We start from the raw sequence: 17606 nt of genomic DNA on the forward strand, positions 1-17606 counted from the left end.
GCACACACACACAGACTCCCATGCACACATACTTCCATGCAGTCACACTCACACACACACACGTGCACACACACTCCCACACACACGCACACACACAGACTCCCATGCGCATACACACACCCATACACACACTCCCACATACTCATACACACACACACACACACACACACACACACTCCCATACACACACACACACACACACACACACAGTCCCATACACACTCTCCCATACACACATACTCCCATACACACACACACACACTCTCCCATGCACACACACACACTCTCCCATGCACACACACACACTCTCCCATGCACACACACACAGACTCCCATACACTCCCATACACACATACTTCCATGCAGTCACACTCACACACACACGTGCACACACACTCACACACACACGAACGCACACTCCCATACACACACAGACTCCCATACGCACGCGCACACCCAGACTCCCATGGGAAAATACTTTAGACTACTTAAGTAGTTTCTTGGTGTGTCTGTACTTTACTATTTATTTTTTTTTACAACTTTTACGTATCTACATAATGTACAAATAATGTACTTTTTACTCCATACATTTTCCCTGACACCCAAAAGTACTCTTGAGTCTGCCTGATCAGAGGCAGTTGGTATGACCAGGGTTGTTCTCTGCCTAACAATTGACAATGTCCTGCTAAGCATTTTGAACGCTTAGCAGGACAGGAACATTGTCAATTGTTAGGCAGAGAACAACCCCGGTCATACCTACTGCCTCTGATCAGGCGGACTCACTAAACACGCATGCTTCGTTTGTAAGTCTTCTCTGACTGTGCCCCTGGCTCTCCATAAATAAAAACAAATACAAGAGGGGTTCCCGAGTGGTGCAGCGGTCTAAGGCACTGTATCGCAGTGCTAGAGGCATCACTGCAGACCCTGGTTCGTTCCCAGGCTGTATCACAACCGGCTGTGATCGGGAGTCCCATAGGGCTGCGCACAATTGGCCCAACGTTGTCCGAGTTAGCAGAGGGTTTGGCCGGAGGGTCTTTACTTGGCTCATCCGCTCTAGCTACTCCTTGTGGCGGCCACATTGGTGCGGCTGGCTTCCTGGTTAAGCAGATGGGTGTTAAGAAGGTTTGGCGGATCACTCGACCTTCGCCTCCAGAGAATGGTGCCGTCTGTTTTGCTTAATTTATGGAATTTGAAATGATTTACTTTTACTCAAGTATTGTTTTACTGGGTTAAGATGTCTGTACTTTAACTCAGTATGACAATTGGGTACTTGTAAGTGAACATTTCATGGTAATGTCTACACCTTTTGTATTCGGCACACGTGACAAATTAAATTTGATTGGTTGTTAAAATCTGAGGCCGTAAGCAATGGAGTAGTCTCCCTACTGAATGTCCCACCGTTTGATTAGAAATGGTTTGCACACAAACACGCTATAATGTAAATATTATACAACACATAGGCCTATGTTCCATGTTATAATATTGATTAATGTGTTTGTGTGTGTCCAGTGAGGACCAGACAGAAGACTTCCTTGCATTGTTTGACAGCAGCTCAGACGGACGCAGGAAGCTGGCCAGCCTCAGTAAGGCCTCCCCGGACCGTACCACCTGGAACATCCTGGTACTTAATCTATCCCCTCTCACTATCCTCTACTGTCCAACTCTGTCCTCCACTGTCCCACTCTCCCCTATGGTCCCACCGTCCTCTAATATCCTACTGCCATCTGTCCCATTGTAATCTACTGTCTCACAATCAAATCAGATTGTGAGACAGTAGATCTACTCAGATCAATCAATTATAAATCCCTTTTTACAACAACAGTTCTCAGGGTCATAAAGTACTATACAGTAACCTCTATCACATAGCCTGCTGCAGGGGTTATTGTGAACAGTTTATATCCTCTAACTCAGTATTGCGTTATAGCCTAAGTATGCTGCTACACTTTTATCCAATGGTTGTGGATCACAGAAACCTGACTTGTGCATTTCCTTTCCCGTTTCAGGATGACCAGCCAAGAGCATTCCCTATACCTACCAGCTCTCGCTCCACGGGCAGCGTGGACTCTCCCATCACCAGTGGCCCGAAGAGGAGAGAGACCGGGGTAGCCCTGGCTGCCAACTTCACTGCTAACAACAGGTGGGTCGCCTCACCCGCCTTACATGCACACACAAACACACACACACACACAGACATGCGCATACACCAAGGTTTCTTTGAGGAAAATGTGACGCCGGACATTTGACCAGCAATGGTTTAATTAATTTAATTTCCCAGATGCATATGCATTGGTTGCGTAACCTGATTAATCAAGTCAAATTTATTTATATAGCCCTTTGTACATCAGCTGATATCTCAAAGTGCTGTACAGAAACCCAGCCTAAAACCCCAAACAGTAAGCAATGCAGGTGTAGAAGCACGGTGGCTATGAAAAACTCCCTAGAAAGGCCAAAACCTAGGAAGAAACCTAGAGAGAAACCAGGCTATGTGGGGTGGCCAGTCCTCTTCTGGCTGTGCCGGGTGGAGATTATAACAGAACATGGCCAAGATGTTCAAATGTTCATAAATGACCAGCATGGTCAAATAATAATAATCACAGGCAGAACAGTTGAAACTGGAGCAGCAGCATGGCCAAGTGGACTGGGGACAGCAAGGAGTCATCATGTCAGGTAGTCCTGAGGCGTGGTCCTAGGGCTCAGGTCCTCCGAGAAAGAAAAAGAGAGAGAGAGAATTAGAGAGCATACTTAAATTCACACAGGACACCGGATAGGACAGGAGAAGTACTCCAGATATAACAAACTGACCCTAGCCCCCCGACACACAAACTACTGCAGCATAAATATTGGAGGCTGAGACAGGAGGGGTCAGGAGACACTGTGGCCCCATCCGATGACACCCCCGGACAGGGCCAAACAGGAAGAATATAACCCCACCCACTTTGCCAAAGCACAGCCCCCACACCACTAGAGGGATATCTTCAACCACCAACTTACCATCCTGAGAAAAGGCTGAGTATAGCCCACAAAGATCTCCGCCACGGCACAACTCAAGGGGAGGTGCCAACCCATACAGGAAGATCACATCAGTGACTCAACCCACTCAAGTGACACACCCTCCTGGGGACGGTATGAAAGAGCCCTAGTAAGCCAGTGACTCAGTCCCTGTAATAGGGTTGGAAGCAGAGAATCGCAGTAGAAAGAGGGGAAACGGACAGGCAGAGACAGCAAGGGCGGTTCGTTGCTCCAGAGCCTTTCCGTTCACCTTCACACTACTGGGCCAGACTACACTCAATCATATGACCCACTGAAGAGATGAGTCTTCAGTAAAGACTTAAAGGTTGAGACCGAGTTTGCGTCTCTCACATGGGTAGGCAGACCATTCCATAAAAATGGAGCTCTATAGGAGAAAGCCCTACCTCCAGCTGTTTGCTTAGAAATTCTAGGGACAATTAGGAGGCCTGCGTCTTGTGACCGTAGCGTACGTGTAGGTATGTACGGCAGGACCAAATCAGAGAGATAGGTAGGAGCAAGCCCATGTAATGCTTTGTAGGTTAGCAGTAAAACCTTGAAATCAGCCCTTGCCTTGACAGGAAGCCAGTGTAACGTGGCTAGCACTGGAGTAATATGATACATTTTTTGGGTTCTAGTCAGGATTCTAGCAGCCGTATTTAGCACTAACTGAAGTTTATTTAGGGCTTTATCCGGGTAGCCGGAAAGTAGAGCATTGCAGTAGTCTAACCTAGAAGTGACAAAAGCATGGATACATTTTTCTGCATCATTTTTGGACAAAGTTTCAGATTTTTGCAATGTTACGTAGATGGAAAAAAAAGCTGTCCTTGAAACAGTCTTGATATGTTCAAAAGAGAGATCAGGGTCCAGAGTAACGCCGAGGTCCTTCAGTTTTATTTGAGATGACTGTACAACCATTGAGATTAATTGTCAGATTCAACAGAAGATCTCTCTCTTGTTTCTTGGGACCTAGAACAAGCATCTCTCTTTTGTCCGAGTTTAAAAGTAGAAAGTTTGCAGCCATCCACTTCCTTATGTCTGAAACGCATGCTTCTAGCGAGGGCAATTTTGGGGCTTCACCATGTTTCATTGAAATGTACAGCTGTGTGTCATCCGCATAGCAGTGAAAGTTAACATTGTGTTTTCGAATGACATCCAAGAGGTAAAATATATAGTGAAAACAATAGTGGTCCTAAAACGGAACCTTAAGGGACACCGAAATTTGCACTTGATTTGTGAGAGGACAAACCATTCAGAGACAAACTGATATCTTTCCGACAGATAAGATCTAAACCAGGCCAGAACTTGTCTGTGTAGACCAATTTGGGTTTCCAATCTCTCCAAAAGAATGTGGTGATCGATGGTATCAAAAGCAGCACTAAGGTCTAGGAGCATGAGGACAGATGCAGAGCCTCGGTCTGATGCAATTAAAAGGTAATTTACCACCTTCGCAAGTGCAGTCTCAGTGCTATGATGGGGTCTAAAACCAGACTGAAGCATTTTGTATACATTGTTTATCTACAGGAAGGCAGTGAGTTGCTGCACAACAGCATTTTCAAAATTCTTTGAGAGGAATGGAAGATTCGATATAGGCTGATAGCGTTTTATATTTTCTGGGTCAAGGTTTGGCTTTTTCAAGACAGGCTTTATTACTGCCACTTTTAATGAGTTTGGTACACATCCGGTGGATAGAGAGCCGTTTATTATGTTCAACATAGGAGGGCCAAGCTCACGAAACAGCTCTTTCAGTAGTTTAGTCGGAATAGGGTCCAGTATGCAGCTTGAAGATTTAGAGGCCATGATTATTAAGAGAGATATAGTACTAAAACACTTGCGTGTCTCTCTTGATCCTAGGTCCTGGCAGAGTTGTGCAGACTCAGGACAACTGAGCTTTGAAGGAATACGCAGATTTAAAGAGGAGTCCGTAATTTGCTTTCTAATAATCATGATCTTTTCCTCAAAGAAGTTCATGAATTTATTACTGCTGAAATGAAAGCCATCCTCTCTTGGGGAATGCTGCTTTTTAGTTAGCTTTGCGACAGTATCAAAAAGGAATTTCGGATTGTTCTTATTTTCCTCAATTAAGTTGAAAAAATAGGATGATCGAGCAGCAGTAGGGCTCTTCGATACTGCATGGTACTGTCTTTCCAAGCTAGTCAGAAGACTTCCAGTTTGGTGTGGCGCCATTTCCGTTCCAATTTAGGGTGTCCACCCATGGTGCTCAGTATGCCAGAAATCACATTAAGTTTATGGTAATTCAGCTTAACAGAACATGCAACGCCGATGCCACGGCGTGCTTCATTCTTACTGAATACTGATGAGCAATTTGAAGATGTTAGAATACATAGGCAGCCCATGCTTTAAGCTTTCCCAAAAGTAAATTTCATTAAATTGCCAAAATAGCTTACTGTTTAAGTTCTCTCTTGCAACATTGACTGATATTTCAATAAATGAAAAAGCTAAAGTCAATTTTTTGAGTAATGCAATATTTTTTTCAGTTAGTGATGTTTAAATATTTATGATAAAAAATCCAATTCAAATCCTGTATGGTTGGTTGGTTGGTTGGTATGGATATGACAGGTATGTTTCTGAAGACCTGTATGACTGATTTATCACACCATCTCAACAGTAACAGACTTATGTGTACTTGGAGGTGAATTATTATGATAATGTGTACTTCGTTAATATTGATAGCTCTGACTGAGAAGCTCATGTGTCATCTCTCTCCTCTCCTGACTCACTGAGGGCATGGAGTGACACCCCCCCCCTTACAAAGCTGTCATTCGATGTGCTAATGGTTGGTTAGTGAGATGTACCTTAAATTCATAAATAAAATTGTATTGATAAATAAATTATAATCAGGCCCAATTTTAAATATTCTTGATGCCTCTTTCTTGATTATTGAACTGCGTAAACATTCCTCATTTGTCTCGTCATATAACATTTTCATCATGAAGAAGAGGTCTGTTTGCTTATTTCAAGACATGGCATGTTGGGGTAGTGAGATACCCAACAGGTTGGATGATTGTCTTCTCATCTAGAGAAATGTATTGATTGATTAACCAATCATTCTGCCATCATTAATACAGTGGATAAATCGAATGATTTATTACTGAAATATTTCAAGTACGTGGGCTAAGGAGAGAAACAAAATGGTGTAGTTTCAGGCCATGTGGCAAACAGTGCGGGCACAAGGGATGGGGGTGTGAGTATGTGGGTCTGGGCAGAGGAGATGTAGTCGCTTGTGTGCCTCTGTATGTTTTGTATTTGGTGTATAAAAAAAAAATATAAAAAAAAATATATATATATATATAAAATACCCAGAAGAGGTGTTTTGATTGGTATAGGTGATGACAATCATTATTGTTGTATTTTTTTTCTTCTCAAGACTCCGATTAGACTCAGATTTGTAATATTCACATAATTATATAAAATGTAACTTCTTTATATCAAGTTTGCCAGTACAATGAAGATAAGTAATTCTTACTTTTACTAAAAGTATCTTGTATAAAATATAGTAATTTTGGCTATAGTTTGTCATTTTACATGCCTCTAAGGGTGTGCAGTGACATTTTGCCCCGGATATTTTAGGAGCAACAAGGGAGCTGTGGGGAACTCTGTCACAACCATCTTGCATAACAACTACTCTGACAAACCCCTCACCCCCAAGAGCTCCAACCAGAAACCCTCCTTCAAGTGAGTCAATAATACCTTAAATAATTTCATTGTCTATCATTTAGTCTTTTTCAGCATACAGTAAATATATATACTGTATGTATTAGTACTTCAAAGGTTTGTGCTGTTTTGATACCATTGATAAGAAGTATGTGAAAGCACTTGGTGACAACTGCTGATGTAAAAAGTCTTTATAAATACATTTGATTGATACTAAGTTAATGTTCATGTCTCTCTCTCTTTCTGTGTGCTCAGTAACATCCTGAAAGCCACAGTGAATGACGAGGGTCCCCTGGAGAGCAGCTCTCTGACCACCAAGTCCCAGAAGAACTTCTCCTCGTCCTCCTCTACATCTAACAACAATGCTGGCCAGCGTAGCCCCAGAGGCTCCCCCAGCCTGCCCCGCAGGAGAGAGGTCACAGAGGAGGAGGCCGAGAGGTCAGAGTTCACTCAGCAAGGCACCTTGGGAATCAATGCTCTTGTTTTGTAATGTTTTCTCTAGCAAAGGTCTTTAGTAGTGGCCTTGCACATTCTCTCTCATGGATTGAACAATGGTGGAAACTCCCTCTAGCCAAAGCTTACACCAATCCTTTGCTTTTAAATCCATGATGGTTTGTGCAAGTGCAACATTTTTTGGGGGAAAAGCGGGATGCAGTCACAATTCTTTAAGTCATTCTCTGTCCTTCTAGCTCCTTGTATTGATTTGTGGTATAAAAAAATTGAGCATATTGCTCATCCTTGTCCTAACCTTTGACCTCTGTTGTTGTCTATAGGTTCATCCAGCAGGTGAACCAGGCAGCGGTGACCATCCAGCGGTGGTATAGACTCCACACCAGGAGACAGTCACAGCATGCCAGCCAGGCTGCCCTCAGACGCATCCTCACCACCAAGAAGAAGGTAAACGTCTGGTCTGCCTGATCTCTGTTTAGCTGAGTAGACCACCACCGCACAATACAACTAGGCCATTGTGGTTTAATCCACTGAATCCATCGTCACTAGCACTGCATCCATAGAATGAATGTCCTAATAAGATAATATACAGTACCAGTCTAAAGTTTGGACACACCTACTCATTCAAGGGTTTTTATTTATTTTTACTATATTCTACATTGTATGGAATAACACATGGAATCATGTAGTAACCAAAAAAGTGTTCATAAATGTTATATTTGAGATTCTTCAAAGTAGCCACCCTTTGCCTTGACGACAGCTTTGCACACTCTTGGCATTCTCTCAACCAGCTTCACCTGAAATGCTTTTCCAACACTCTGGAAGGAGTTCTCACATATGCTGAGCTCTTGTTGACTGCTTTTCCTTCATTCTGCGGTCCAACTCATCCCAAACCATCTCAATTGGGTGGAGGTCAGATGACTGTGGAGGCTAGGTCATCTGATGCAGCACTCCATCTCTCTCCTTCTTGGTCAAATAGCCCTTACACAGCCTGGAGGTGTGTTGGGTCATTGTCCTGTTGAAAAACAAATGATAGTCCCACTAAGCGCAAACCAGATGGGACGGGGTATCGCTGCAGAATGCTGTGGTAGCCATGCTTGTTAAGTGTGCCAGCAAAGCACCATCGCACCTCCTCCTCCATGCTTCAGGGTGGGAACTACACTTGCAGAGATCATCCGTTCGCCTACTCTGCGTCTCACAAAGACACAGCGGTTGGAACCAAAAATCTGAAATTTAGACTCATCAGACCAAAGAACAGATTTCCACCTGTCTAATGTCTATTGCGCGTGTTTCTTGGCCCAAGCACGTCTCTTCTTCTTGTTGGTGTCCTTTAGCAGTATTTTCTTGCCAGCAATTCAACCATGAAGGCTTGATTCATGCAGTTTCCTCTGAACAGTTGATGTTGAGATGTGTCTGAACCAAAACAATTCAAGCTTCTACTTCTAAAAATTCACCTTTCCAGAAATAAGTCTCTCACCGTTGCCGCTTGCAATAGACCACCCTCTGCCCCCAGCTGTGCCCTGGACACCATGTGTGAATTGATTGCCCCCATCTATCCTCTGAGCTCGTGCTGCTAGGTGACCTAAACTGGGACATGCTTAACACCCCGGCCATCCTACAATCTAAGCTTGATGCCCTCAATCTCACACAAATTTTCAATGAACCTACCAGGTACAACCCCAAAGCTGTAAACACGGGCACCCTCATAGATATCATCCTAACTAACTCGCCCTCCAAATACACCTCTGCTGTTTTCAACCAAGATCTCAGCGATCACTGCCTCATTGCCAGCAGCCGCAATTGGGTCTGCAGGCAAACGCTCCCTAAAGCACTTCAGCGAACAGGCCTTTCTAATCGACCTGGCCGGGGTATTCTGGAATGACATTGACCTCATCCCGTCAGTAGAGGATGCCTGGTTATTCTTTAAAAGTGCCTTCCTCGCCATCTTAAATAAGCATGCTCTGTTCAAAAAAATTTAGAACCAGGAATCGATATAGCCCTTGGTTCACTCCAGACCTGTCAGCCCTTGACCAGCACAAAAACATCCTGTGGCGTTCTGCATTAGATTCGAATAGCCCACGTGATATGCAACTTTTCAGGGAAGTTAGGAACCAATATGCACAGGCAGTTAGGAAAGCTTTGAACAGAAATTTGCATTCTGTAGTACAAACTCAAAGTTCTGGGACACTATAAAGTCCATCGAGAATAAGAGCACCTTCTCCCAGCTGCCCACTGCACTGCGGGTAGGAAACACTGTCAGTACCGATTTTAAATCCACTATAATTGAGAATTTCAATAAGCATTTCTCTACGGCTGGCCATGCTTTCCACCTGGCTAACCGTACCCCGGTCAACTGCCCGGCACCCTCCACAGCAACCCGCCCAAGCCCCCATCATTTCTCCTTCACCCAAATCCAGATAGCTGATGTTCTGAAAGAGCTGCAAAATCTGGACCCCTACAAATCAGCCGGGCTAGACAATCTGGACCCATTCTAAAATTATTTGCCGAAATTGTTGCAACCCCTATCACTAGACTGTTCAACCTCTCTTTCGTATCGTCTGAGATTCCCAACGATTATAAAGCTGCCGCGGTCTTCCCCTCTTCAAAGGGGGAGACACTCTAGACCCAAACTGCTACAGACCTATATCTATCATACCCTACCTTTCTAAGGTCTTCGAAAGCCAAGTTAACAAACAGATCACCGACCATTTCGAATCCCACTGAACCTTCTCTGCTATGCAATCTGGTTTCCGAGCTGGTAATGAGTGCACCTTAGCCACGCTTAAGGTACTAAACGATATCATAACTGCCATCGATGAGACATTACTGTCTAGCCGTATTCATCGACCTGGCCAAGACTCTATCAAACACATAATTCTTATCTGCAGACTCAACAGCCTTGGTTTCTCAAATGACTGCCTCGCCTGGTTCACCAACTACTTCTCTGACAGTGTTCAGTGTCAAATCGGAGCGACTGTTGTCTGGACCTCTGGCAGTCTCTATGGGGGTGCCACAGGGTTGTGACGACCCTCCCACTCTGTCTGCCGTATTCTGTGTTTGTTCTTGTTTCCTTGTTAGGATGCCGGTGGGCGGAGTTGGGGAGGGTCGTCAGCTACATGGGAAACACCTGGGCCAGGTGTGTCCCAGGATAAATAGACCTCTTCCACATTCATGGAAGAGACTCTCTCCATGCAGACACCTTTGTAGATTGGGTTGTGGTTCTTGGTGGCCTTTTGTTTGTTTGCATTGGCACCTTTCATCATCCTGCATTATCACATTCATGCCAGCAAAACACTCACTTACACTACTGATTACACACACCATCCTTTTCTAGGGAGTTTTTCCTAGCCACCGTGCTTCTACGCCTGCATTGCTTGCTGTTTGGGGTTTTAGGCTGGGTTTCTGTACAGCACTTTGAGATATCAGCTGATGTACGAAGGGCTATATAAATAAATTTGATTTGATTTGTATATTTTCCTTAGTTGCTTTAGTTAATAAATATATATTTTGTTACTCCTTATCTCCACGTTGTCTCCCTTTGTTACGGGCTTTGAGCCGGTTCGTGACAAGTGGGGGCTCATCCGGGATCTTTGAACTATTGGTTTGGGAGACCGTGGAGGTACGTGTTTGGTTTGCATATTGTGTTTGAGTTTGATAGGCCCAGTATTGGTTGCTTTTGTTGCTTGGTTTGTGTGCTGCGTTGGAGAGAGATAATGGTTAGTTTCCAGGCCCTGCCTAGCCTGAACTCTTCTTCTGCTTTCTGTTGGGAAGTCGGTCTGAGGTGAGTAAATCGGCTGTGTACCTCGGTAGGAGATTTGTGTAGGGTAGTGGAACTTGCTACCTGGAGCTATAGCCTTTACCCCTGATAGGCTTAGCGACGTGTTTCATTTTTGGACATGTTTGGCATGGTTAAATGTTTGTTATTTTTGTGTGGTGTCTGTGGACTGAGCAGTTGTCTCGGGGGCACATCCGTGGCTTGGTGGAATTTGTCAGCATGCTGGGGAGTTTTTCCTTGCCAACGGGCTACAGTGCGTAAATTCCCACCGCAAATCTGCACGAAGACTAGGGTTGAGTTATTGTAGGTTTGGGGAAGCTCCGTATCTCATCTCTCTTCTGTGGTGCTCAGGGTGATTGTCATTTTTCTGGTTGTGGTCTGATGTGCTCAGCAGAGGGGTTGAGCAAGAATATTTACTTATGACTATGGTGTCTCATGTACACAAGTTCATTCGTCTTTCCATCAGAGGACCTGTTAGAATTATGTACTAAAGAACAGCTGTTGAAGATGGCTGTACACTACAAGGTTAAATGATTGAAATTAGTGAAATTCTGAATCGTTGGAAGTGACTATGAATCGTTGGAAGTGACTATGAATCGTTGGAAGTGACTATGAATCGTTGGGAGTTGTAAAAATTAAGGACCCTGATGTTCTTTTCGTTGGAGTTTGTAGCTGTTGTGGTCTTTTGTGCCATGTTACTGAATGGTTACGTGACTGACCATTGGTTGGGGTTGTCGTCTATCTTTCCTGTCTGTTCCCTCCTGGTCTTGTTTTCTTTCCTCTTAAATATTGCTTCCTATGCGCAAAGGTTGCTGAGGTCTGGGGAGGAGGTTGGTTGGTGCAGGTGGAGGTGTGAATACATAACCCCTCGTCAATTTGGGACGCAGAGGCTGTGTCAATTTGGGACTGCAGAGGCTGGTATGTTCCGGGGTCCTTGTTGGTCCCCGGTTTTATGGGGGGGAATGTGACGACCCTCCCACTCTGTCTGCCGTATTCTGTGTTTGTTCTTGTTTCCTTGTTAGGATGCCGGGGGGCGGAGTTGGGGAGGGGGTCGTCAGCTACATGGGAAACACCTGGGCCAGGTGTGTCCCAGGATAAATAGACCTCTTTCACATTCATGGAAGAGACTCTCTCCATGCAGACACCTTTGTAGATTGTGTTGTGGTTCTTGGTGGCCTTTTGTTTGTTTGCATTGGCACCTTTCATCATCCTGCATTATCACATTCATGCCTGCAAAACACTCACTTACACTACTGATTACACACACCATTGTATATTTTCCTTAGTTGCTTTAGTTAATAAATATATATTTTGTTACTCCTTATCTCCACGTTGTCTCCCTTTGTTACGGGCTTTGAGCCGGTTCGTGACAGGGTTCAATTCTCTTCTCTGTTGACATCAATGATGTTGCTCTTGCAGCTGGTGATTCTCTGATCCACCGCTACGCAGACGACACCATTCTGTGTACTTCTGGCCCTTCTTTGGACAATGTATTAACTAACCTCCAGACGAGCTTCAGTGCCATACAACTCTCCTGGCCCATTTATTGCCTTACCTCCCTTTTCTAACCTCATTTGCACACACTGTATATACATTTTCTTCAACTGTATTATTGACTATGTTTTGTTTAATCCATGTGTAACTCTGTGTTGTTGTATGTGTCGAACTGCTTTGCTTTATTCTTGGCCAGGTCGCAGTTGTAAATGAGAACTTGTTCTCAACTAGCTTACCTGGCTAAATAAAGGTGAGATAAAATAAATTAAAACTTGTTCTCTGTGTGAAGCATTGATTTGGGCTGCAATCTGAGGTGCAGTTAACTCTAATGAACTTGTCCTTTGCAGCAGAGGTAACTCTTGGTCTTCCTTTCCTGTGGTGGTCCTCATGAGAATCAATTTAATCATAGCGCTTGATGGTTTTTGTGAGTACACTTGAAGAAACGCTCAACGTTTAAGTTTTCCCGAATTGACTAAACCTTCATGTCTTTAATGTAATGATGTACTGTTTTTCTTAGCTTATTTGAGCTGTTCTTGCCATAATATGGACTTGGTCTTTTACCAAATAGGGCTATCTTCTGTATACCACTCCTACCTTGTCACAACACAACTGATTGGCTCCAACACACTAAGAAGGAAATAAATTCCACAAATGAACTTTTAGCAAGGCACACCTGTTAATTGAAATGCATTTCAGGTAACGACCCCATGAAGCTGGTTGAGAGAATGCCAAGAGTGTGCAAATCTGTCAAGGCACACTTTTTTTTGGTTACTACATGATTCCATATGTGTTGTTTCATAGTTCTAGTTCTACATTTGTAAGCCAATTATTTTTGCAGGATTATTTAAGTGCCTTGTTGCAAACAGGATGCATGTTTTTTTAAATATTTTTATTCTGTACAGGCTTCTTTTCTTTTCACTCTCATTTAGGTTAGTATTGTGGAGTGACTACAATGTTGTTCCATCATTTTTCTCCTATCACAGCCATTAAACTCTAACTGTTTAAAGTCACCATTGGCCTCATGGTGAAAACCCCTGAGCAGTTTCCTTCCTCTCCGGCAACTGAGTATCGTTGTAGTGACTGGATGTATTGATACACCATTCAAAGCCTAATTAATAACTTCACCATGCTCAAAGAGATATTTTAGAGTCTGCTTCTTTTTTTAAAATATTTTTTTATACACTTCTACCAAACAGTGCTTGAAATTTTCGACTGAGGGACCTTACAGATAAATGTAGTTGTGGGGTAGACACACGGTAGTTACTAAAAATCATGTCATCCTCTGTTATTGAACACGGAATGAGTCCATGCAAATTATTATGTGATTTGTTAAGCATATTTTTAGTCCTCAACTTATTTAGGCTTGTCATAACAAAGGGGTTGAATACTTATTGACTCAAAGCGTTTCAGCTTTAATGTTTTTTCTAAAATGTTCTACGAACAAAACTCCACACTGACATTATGGGGTATTGTGTGTAGTTCAGTGACACAATCTCAATTTAATAGATATTTAATTCAGGCTGTAACACAACATTTGGAAAAAAATGAAAGGGGTGTGAATACTTTCTGAAAGCACTGCATATAATCCCTGTGGGAATTGAACCCAAAACCTTCTTGTGTTTACCGTGTGAAGGAACGAGAACAGAGAGCAGAGGAGAAGTCTCCAGAGGTGCAGAAGAAGGAGGAGGACCGGAAAAGGATTCGTGAGGAGAAGGCTCGTCTTGCCCGCGTCGCAGCCATTCAGGTATTATAGAGGAATATTTACACAGCCTCAGCGAAGGTATACAGGATGACTAAATTATTTCTGAATGTATAGTTGAACTATAGCTGAACGTCCTACAGTAAACCTCTCTTATTGTACCTGAGGCATAACACAGTGGTCTCTTCTTTGTTAGATCCCACTCCCTCAACTAGAGGTCGACCGATTATGATTTTTCGATACCGATTATTGGAGGACCAAAAAAGCCGATACCGATTAAACTACCGATTTTAAATAATTTTCAAAAATGTAATAATGACAATTACAACAATACTGAATGAACACTTATTTTAACTTAATATAAATCATCAATAAAATCAATTTAGCCTCAAGTAGTTAATGAAACATGTTCAATTTGGTTTAAATAATGCAAGAACAGTGTTGGAGAAGAACGTAAAGTGCAATATGTGCTATGTAAGAAAGCTAACGTTTCAGTTCCTTGCTCAGAACATGAAAACCTATGAAAGCTGGTGGTTCCTTTTAACATGAGTCTTCAATATTCCCAGGTAAGAAGTTTTAGGTTGTAGTTATTATAGGACTATTTCCCTCTATACCATTTGTATTTCATTCATCTTTGACTGTTGGATGTTCTTATAGGCACTTTAATGTTGCCAGTGTAACTGTATAGCTTCCGTCCCTCTCCTCGCTCCTCCCTGGGCTCGAACCATGAACACAACGACAACAGCCACCACATTGAAGCAGCGTTACCCATGCGGAGCAAGGGAACAACCACCCCAAGGCTCAGAGCGAGTAAAGTTTGAAACGCTATTAGCGCGCGCTAACTAGCCAGCCATTTCACTTCGGTCACACCAGCCTCATCTTGGGAGTTGATAGGTTTGAAGTCATACACAGCGCAATGCTTGACGTACAACGAAGAGCTGCTGGCAAAACGCACGAAAGTACTGTTTGAATGGGTGTTTACGCGCCTGCTTCTGCCTACCACCGCTCAGTCAGATACTTAGATACTTGTATGCTCAGTCAGATAATATGCAACATAGGACACGCTAGATAATATGTAGTAATATCATCAACCATGTGTAGTTAACTAGTGATTATGATTGATTGTTTTTTATAAGATAAGTTTAATGCATTTGTGTAACAGGCAGTCTCCTTGTGGAGTGCAACGTTATTGCGTTGGACTAGTTAACTGTAAGGTTGCAAGATTGTCAGCTCGGGGGAACCAATAAGGTGAAAATCTGTCTTTCTCCCCCTGAACGAGGCAGTTAACCCAACGTTCCTAGGCCATCATTGAAAACAAGAATGTGTTCTTAACTGACTTGCCTAGTTAAATAAAGATTAAATAAAGGTGTAAAAAAGAAAATTGGCAAATCGGTGCCCAGAAATACCGATAGGTATTTTATGATTGTTATGAAAATTTGAAATCGGTCCTAATTAATCGGCCATTCCGATTAATCGGTCGACCTCTACCCTCAACTACACCTGTCTTTCAGACACTTACTTTTCAACCCCAAATGTTCCCCAACCCCAACAAATGCCACTCCTTCGGTTTTTGTTGTATCCACGATGCCCCATCAAGTGCCTGCTCCCCCCTCCACGTTTTCCTATCCCAACAAATGCCAAAGGCTTTAACCCCACAAAGCCAAATGCTTCAGTCTTCATGACACAAATGTAGTAGATTGGAAAATAACCTTGCAGACAGTTCCCATGTAGCCTGGGTGCCGGTCCGTTCCTGCTCTCTAGCCAACTACTTGTAATGTTTGACAATTAGTAACATGGAGTTGGCAAAATGACACAAACAGATCTGGAACAAGGCTAGTTTCTGCTCGGGGTGAAGTTTCCCATAGGTACAGATTTAAGATCCGCTTCCCTTAACCTTTATCGTTACTGGGAAAATGCTAAACTGGGACAAGATCAGCGTCGAGGGGCAACTTCACCCTAGTTCCCTGGTCTCTTTCTCTGTGACCCTGCCTGCCTAATGTCGCCCCCTCCTGCTGTGTTGTAGGAGCTGCAGCAGAAGAGAGCCCAGAGGGCTGCTGAGATACAGGCCTTGGCCCAAGAGGAGATGGAGACCCTGAGACACAGTGGCAAGGTGGGCCATAAGAAACCGACTAAGACCACCACCTCCTCCCCCAGCAACAAGACCACCACCTCCTCCCCCAGCAACAAGAGCCCCACATCCCCCTGCAACAAGAACCCTATTTCCCCCACTGGCTCTGACGTCAAGGCCCAGAACACAGGTCAGTCTCTCCCTGAGCCTCTAATGGCAACTTTCCCTGTCAAGCCTAGTGCAGTCATGGATGTAATGTAAATTAGTGTGCAGTGTGCATTTCCTTTCTCCATTGCCAGCTAAAATACCCTGTCCTGTAAGCACATATAGTTGCATATAGATGTTGCCCTCATGTTTTTCCTTTGTCTGCAGACTCTAACAATGTGAACATTGTGACTGACCTGGATGACGTCACCAACTTGAGACCGCTGTCCCCTGCACTGTCCAATCGCAGAGACTCTCAATGCTCTCAGGTAACAAACCATTGATTCAAGCTCTAAATTTACCATAACAGTATGAGATCTGATCTTTGGAATATTCCCATTTGTTTATGCATTGTCTCGTTCTTAAACCTGACTTACTGATCTGTATATTGTATACAAAACCAGTGCATACAGGCTGATTTAATATCATTCATGTCCTGGCGCTGTATTTGTTCTTCTCTGTCTAACAGGAGATTCTGCAGCGGTCAGTGAGTGTGGAGGACCAGCGCCAGGGGGCGCCATCGAGCAGAGCCCAGTCTAAGACCACCCTGAACGACCTGCTGGACACTCTGAAGCTCCTAGAGGAAGAACCAGAGAGGCTGTCTGAACCCAAGAGCTACCACAAGGAGAAGTACTCCTGGATAGATGAGGTAAGGCTGCACTACATTCCACAAAGTTGTACCCTTCCCTCTGCCCTTGTTCACTCTCTTCAGCAGATCTGAAGCTACTTGTATCTGGTTTCTAACCATATCGCTTTTATCTATCCAGTTCTGTTTCACACCTTGATTCACCTCAGCTCTTGGCAATGCCTTGTAATGCAATAGATTTAAACTACTTGATGTCAACTTGATGCCTTTCATTTTTTAATGAGCTAACACAGTCTTGGGATGTACAGGAGACCCCAGTGGTGCAAACCCAAGTCGTCACATACATTCTCTCCCTGCTCTCCCTTCTCTCACATTCTATCCCTTTCCCTCCGTGACCACTGATAACATGTTTGTATTATTAATATTCTATCAGGATGGAGACTCTAACTCCCTGACCACTGATAACCTGGAGCGTCATGGTCAGCTGGTCCATACCCCTGTGCTGCCAGACGGGGGCGCTCTCCTCTCTGAGGCCAAACTACAGAGCATCATGAGCTTCCTGGATGAGATGGAGAAGTCTGAACAGGAGAGACCTCGATCTGTTACCTCAGGGTCACACAAAGAGGTGAGGGGAGATTCGCTCAAAGCC

The 17606-nt window shown here is 43.7% G+C and overlaps 1 protein-coding gene across 2 annotated transcripts in view; it reads left to right on the forward strand.

Moving 5' to 3' along the window:
* The window catches only part of cep131 (centrosomal protein 131), a 43591-nt gene that overhangs the window by 9995 nt on the left and 15990 nt on the right, over positions 1-17606 (forward strand). For both annotated transcript variants that reach the window (XM_064933705.1, XM_064933706.1), the window contains exons 4-13: positions 1510-1621; positions 2004-2137; positions 6598-6702; positions 6937-7119; positions 7455-7578; positions 14034-14144; positions 16123-16357; positions 16540-16640; positions 16841-17020; positions 17391-17582. In XM_064933705.1, the coding sequence (XP_064789777.1) occupies positions 1510-1621; positions 2004-2137; positions 6598-6702; positions 6937-7119; positions 7455-7578; positions 14034-14144; positions 16123-16357; positions 16540-16640; positions 16841-17020; positions 17391-17582 (1477 nt within the window). The remainder of the gene's footprint in view (positions 1-1509; positions 1622-2003; positions 2138-6597; positions 6703-6936; positions 7120-7454; positions 7579-14033; positions 14145-16122; positions 16358-16539; positions 16641-16840; positions 17021-17390; positions 17583-17606) is intronic.

The sequence above is a fragment of the Oncorhynchus masou genome, chromosome 24 (assembly GCF_036934945.1).
Source record: "Oncorhynchus masou masou isolate Uvic2021 chromosome 24, UVic_Omas_1.1, whole genome shotgun sequence".
NCBI lineage: Eukaryota > Metazoa > Chordata > Actinopteri > Salmoniformes > Salmonidae > Oncorhynchus > Oncorhynchus masou.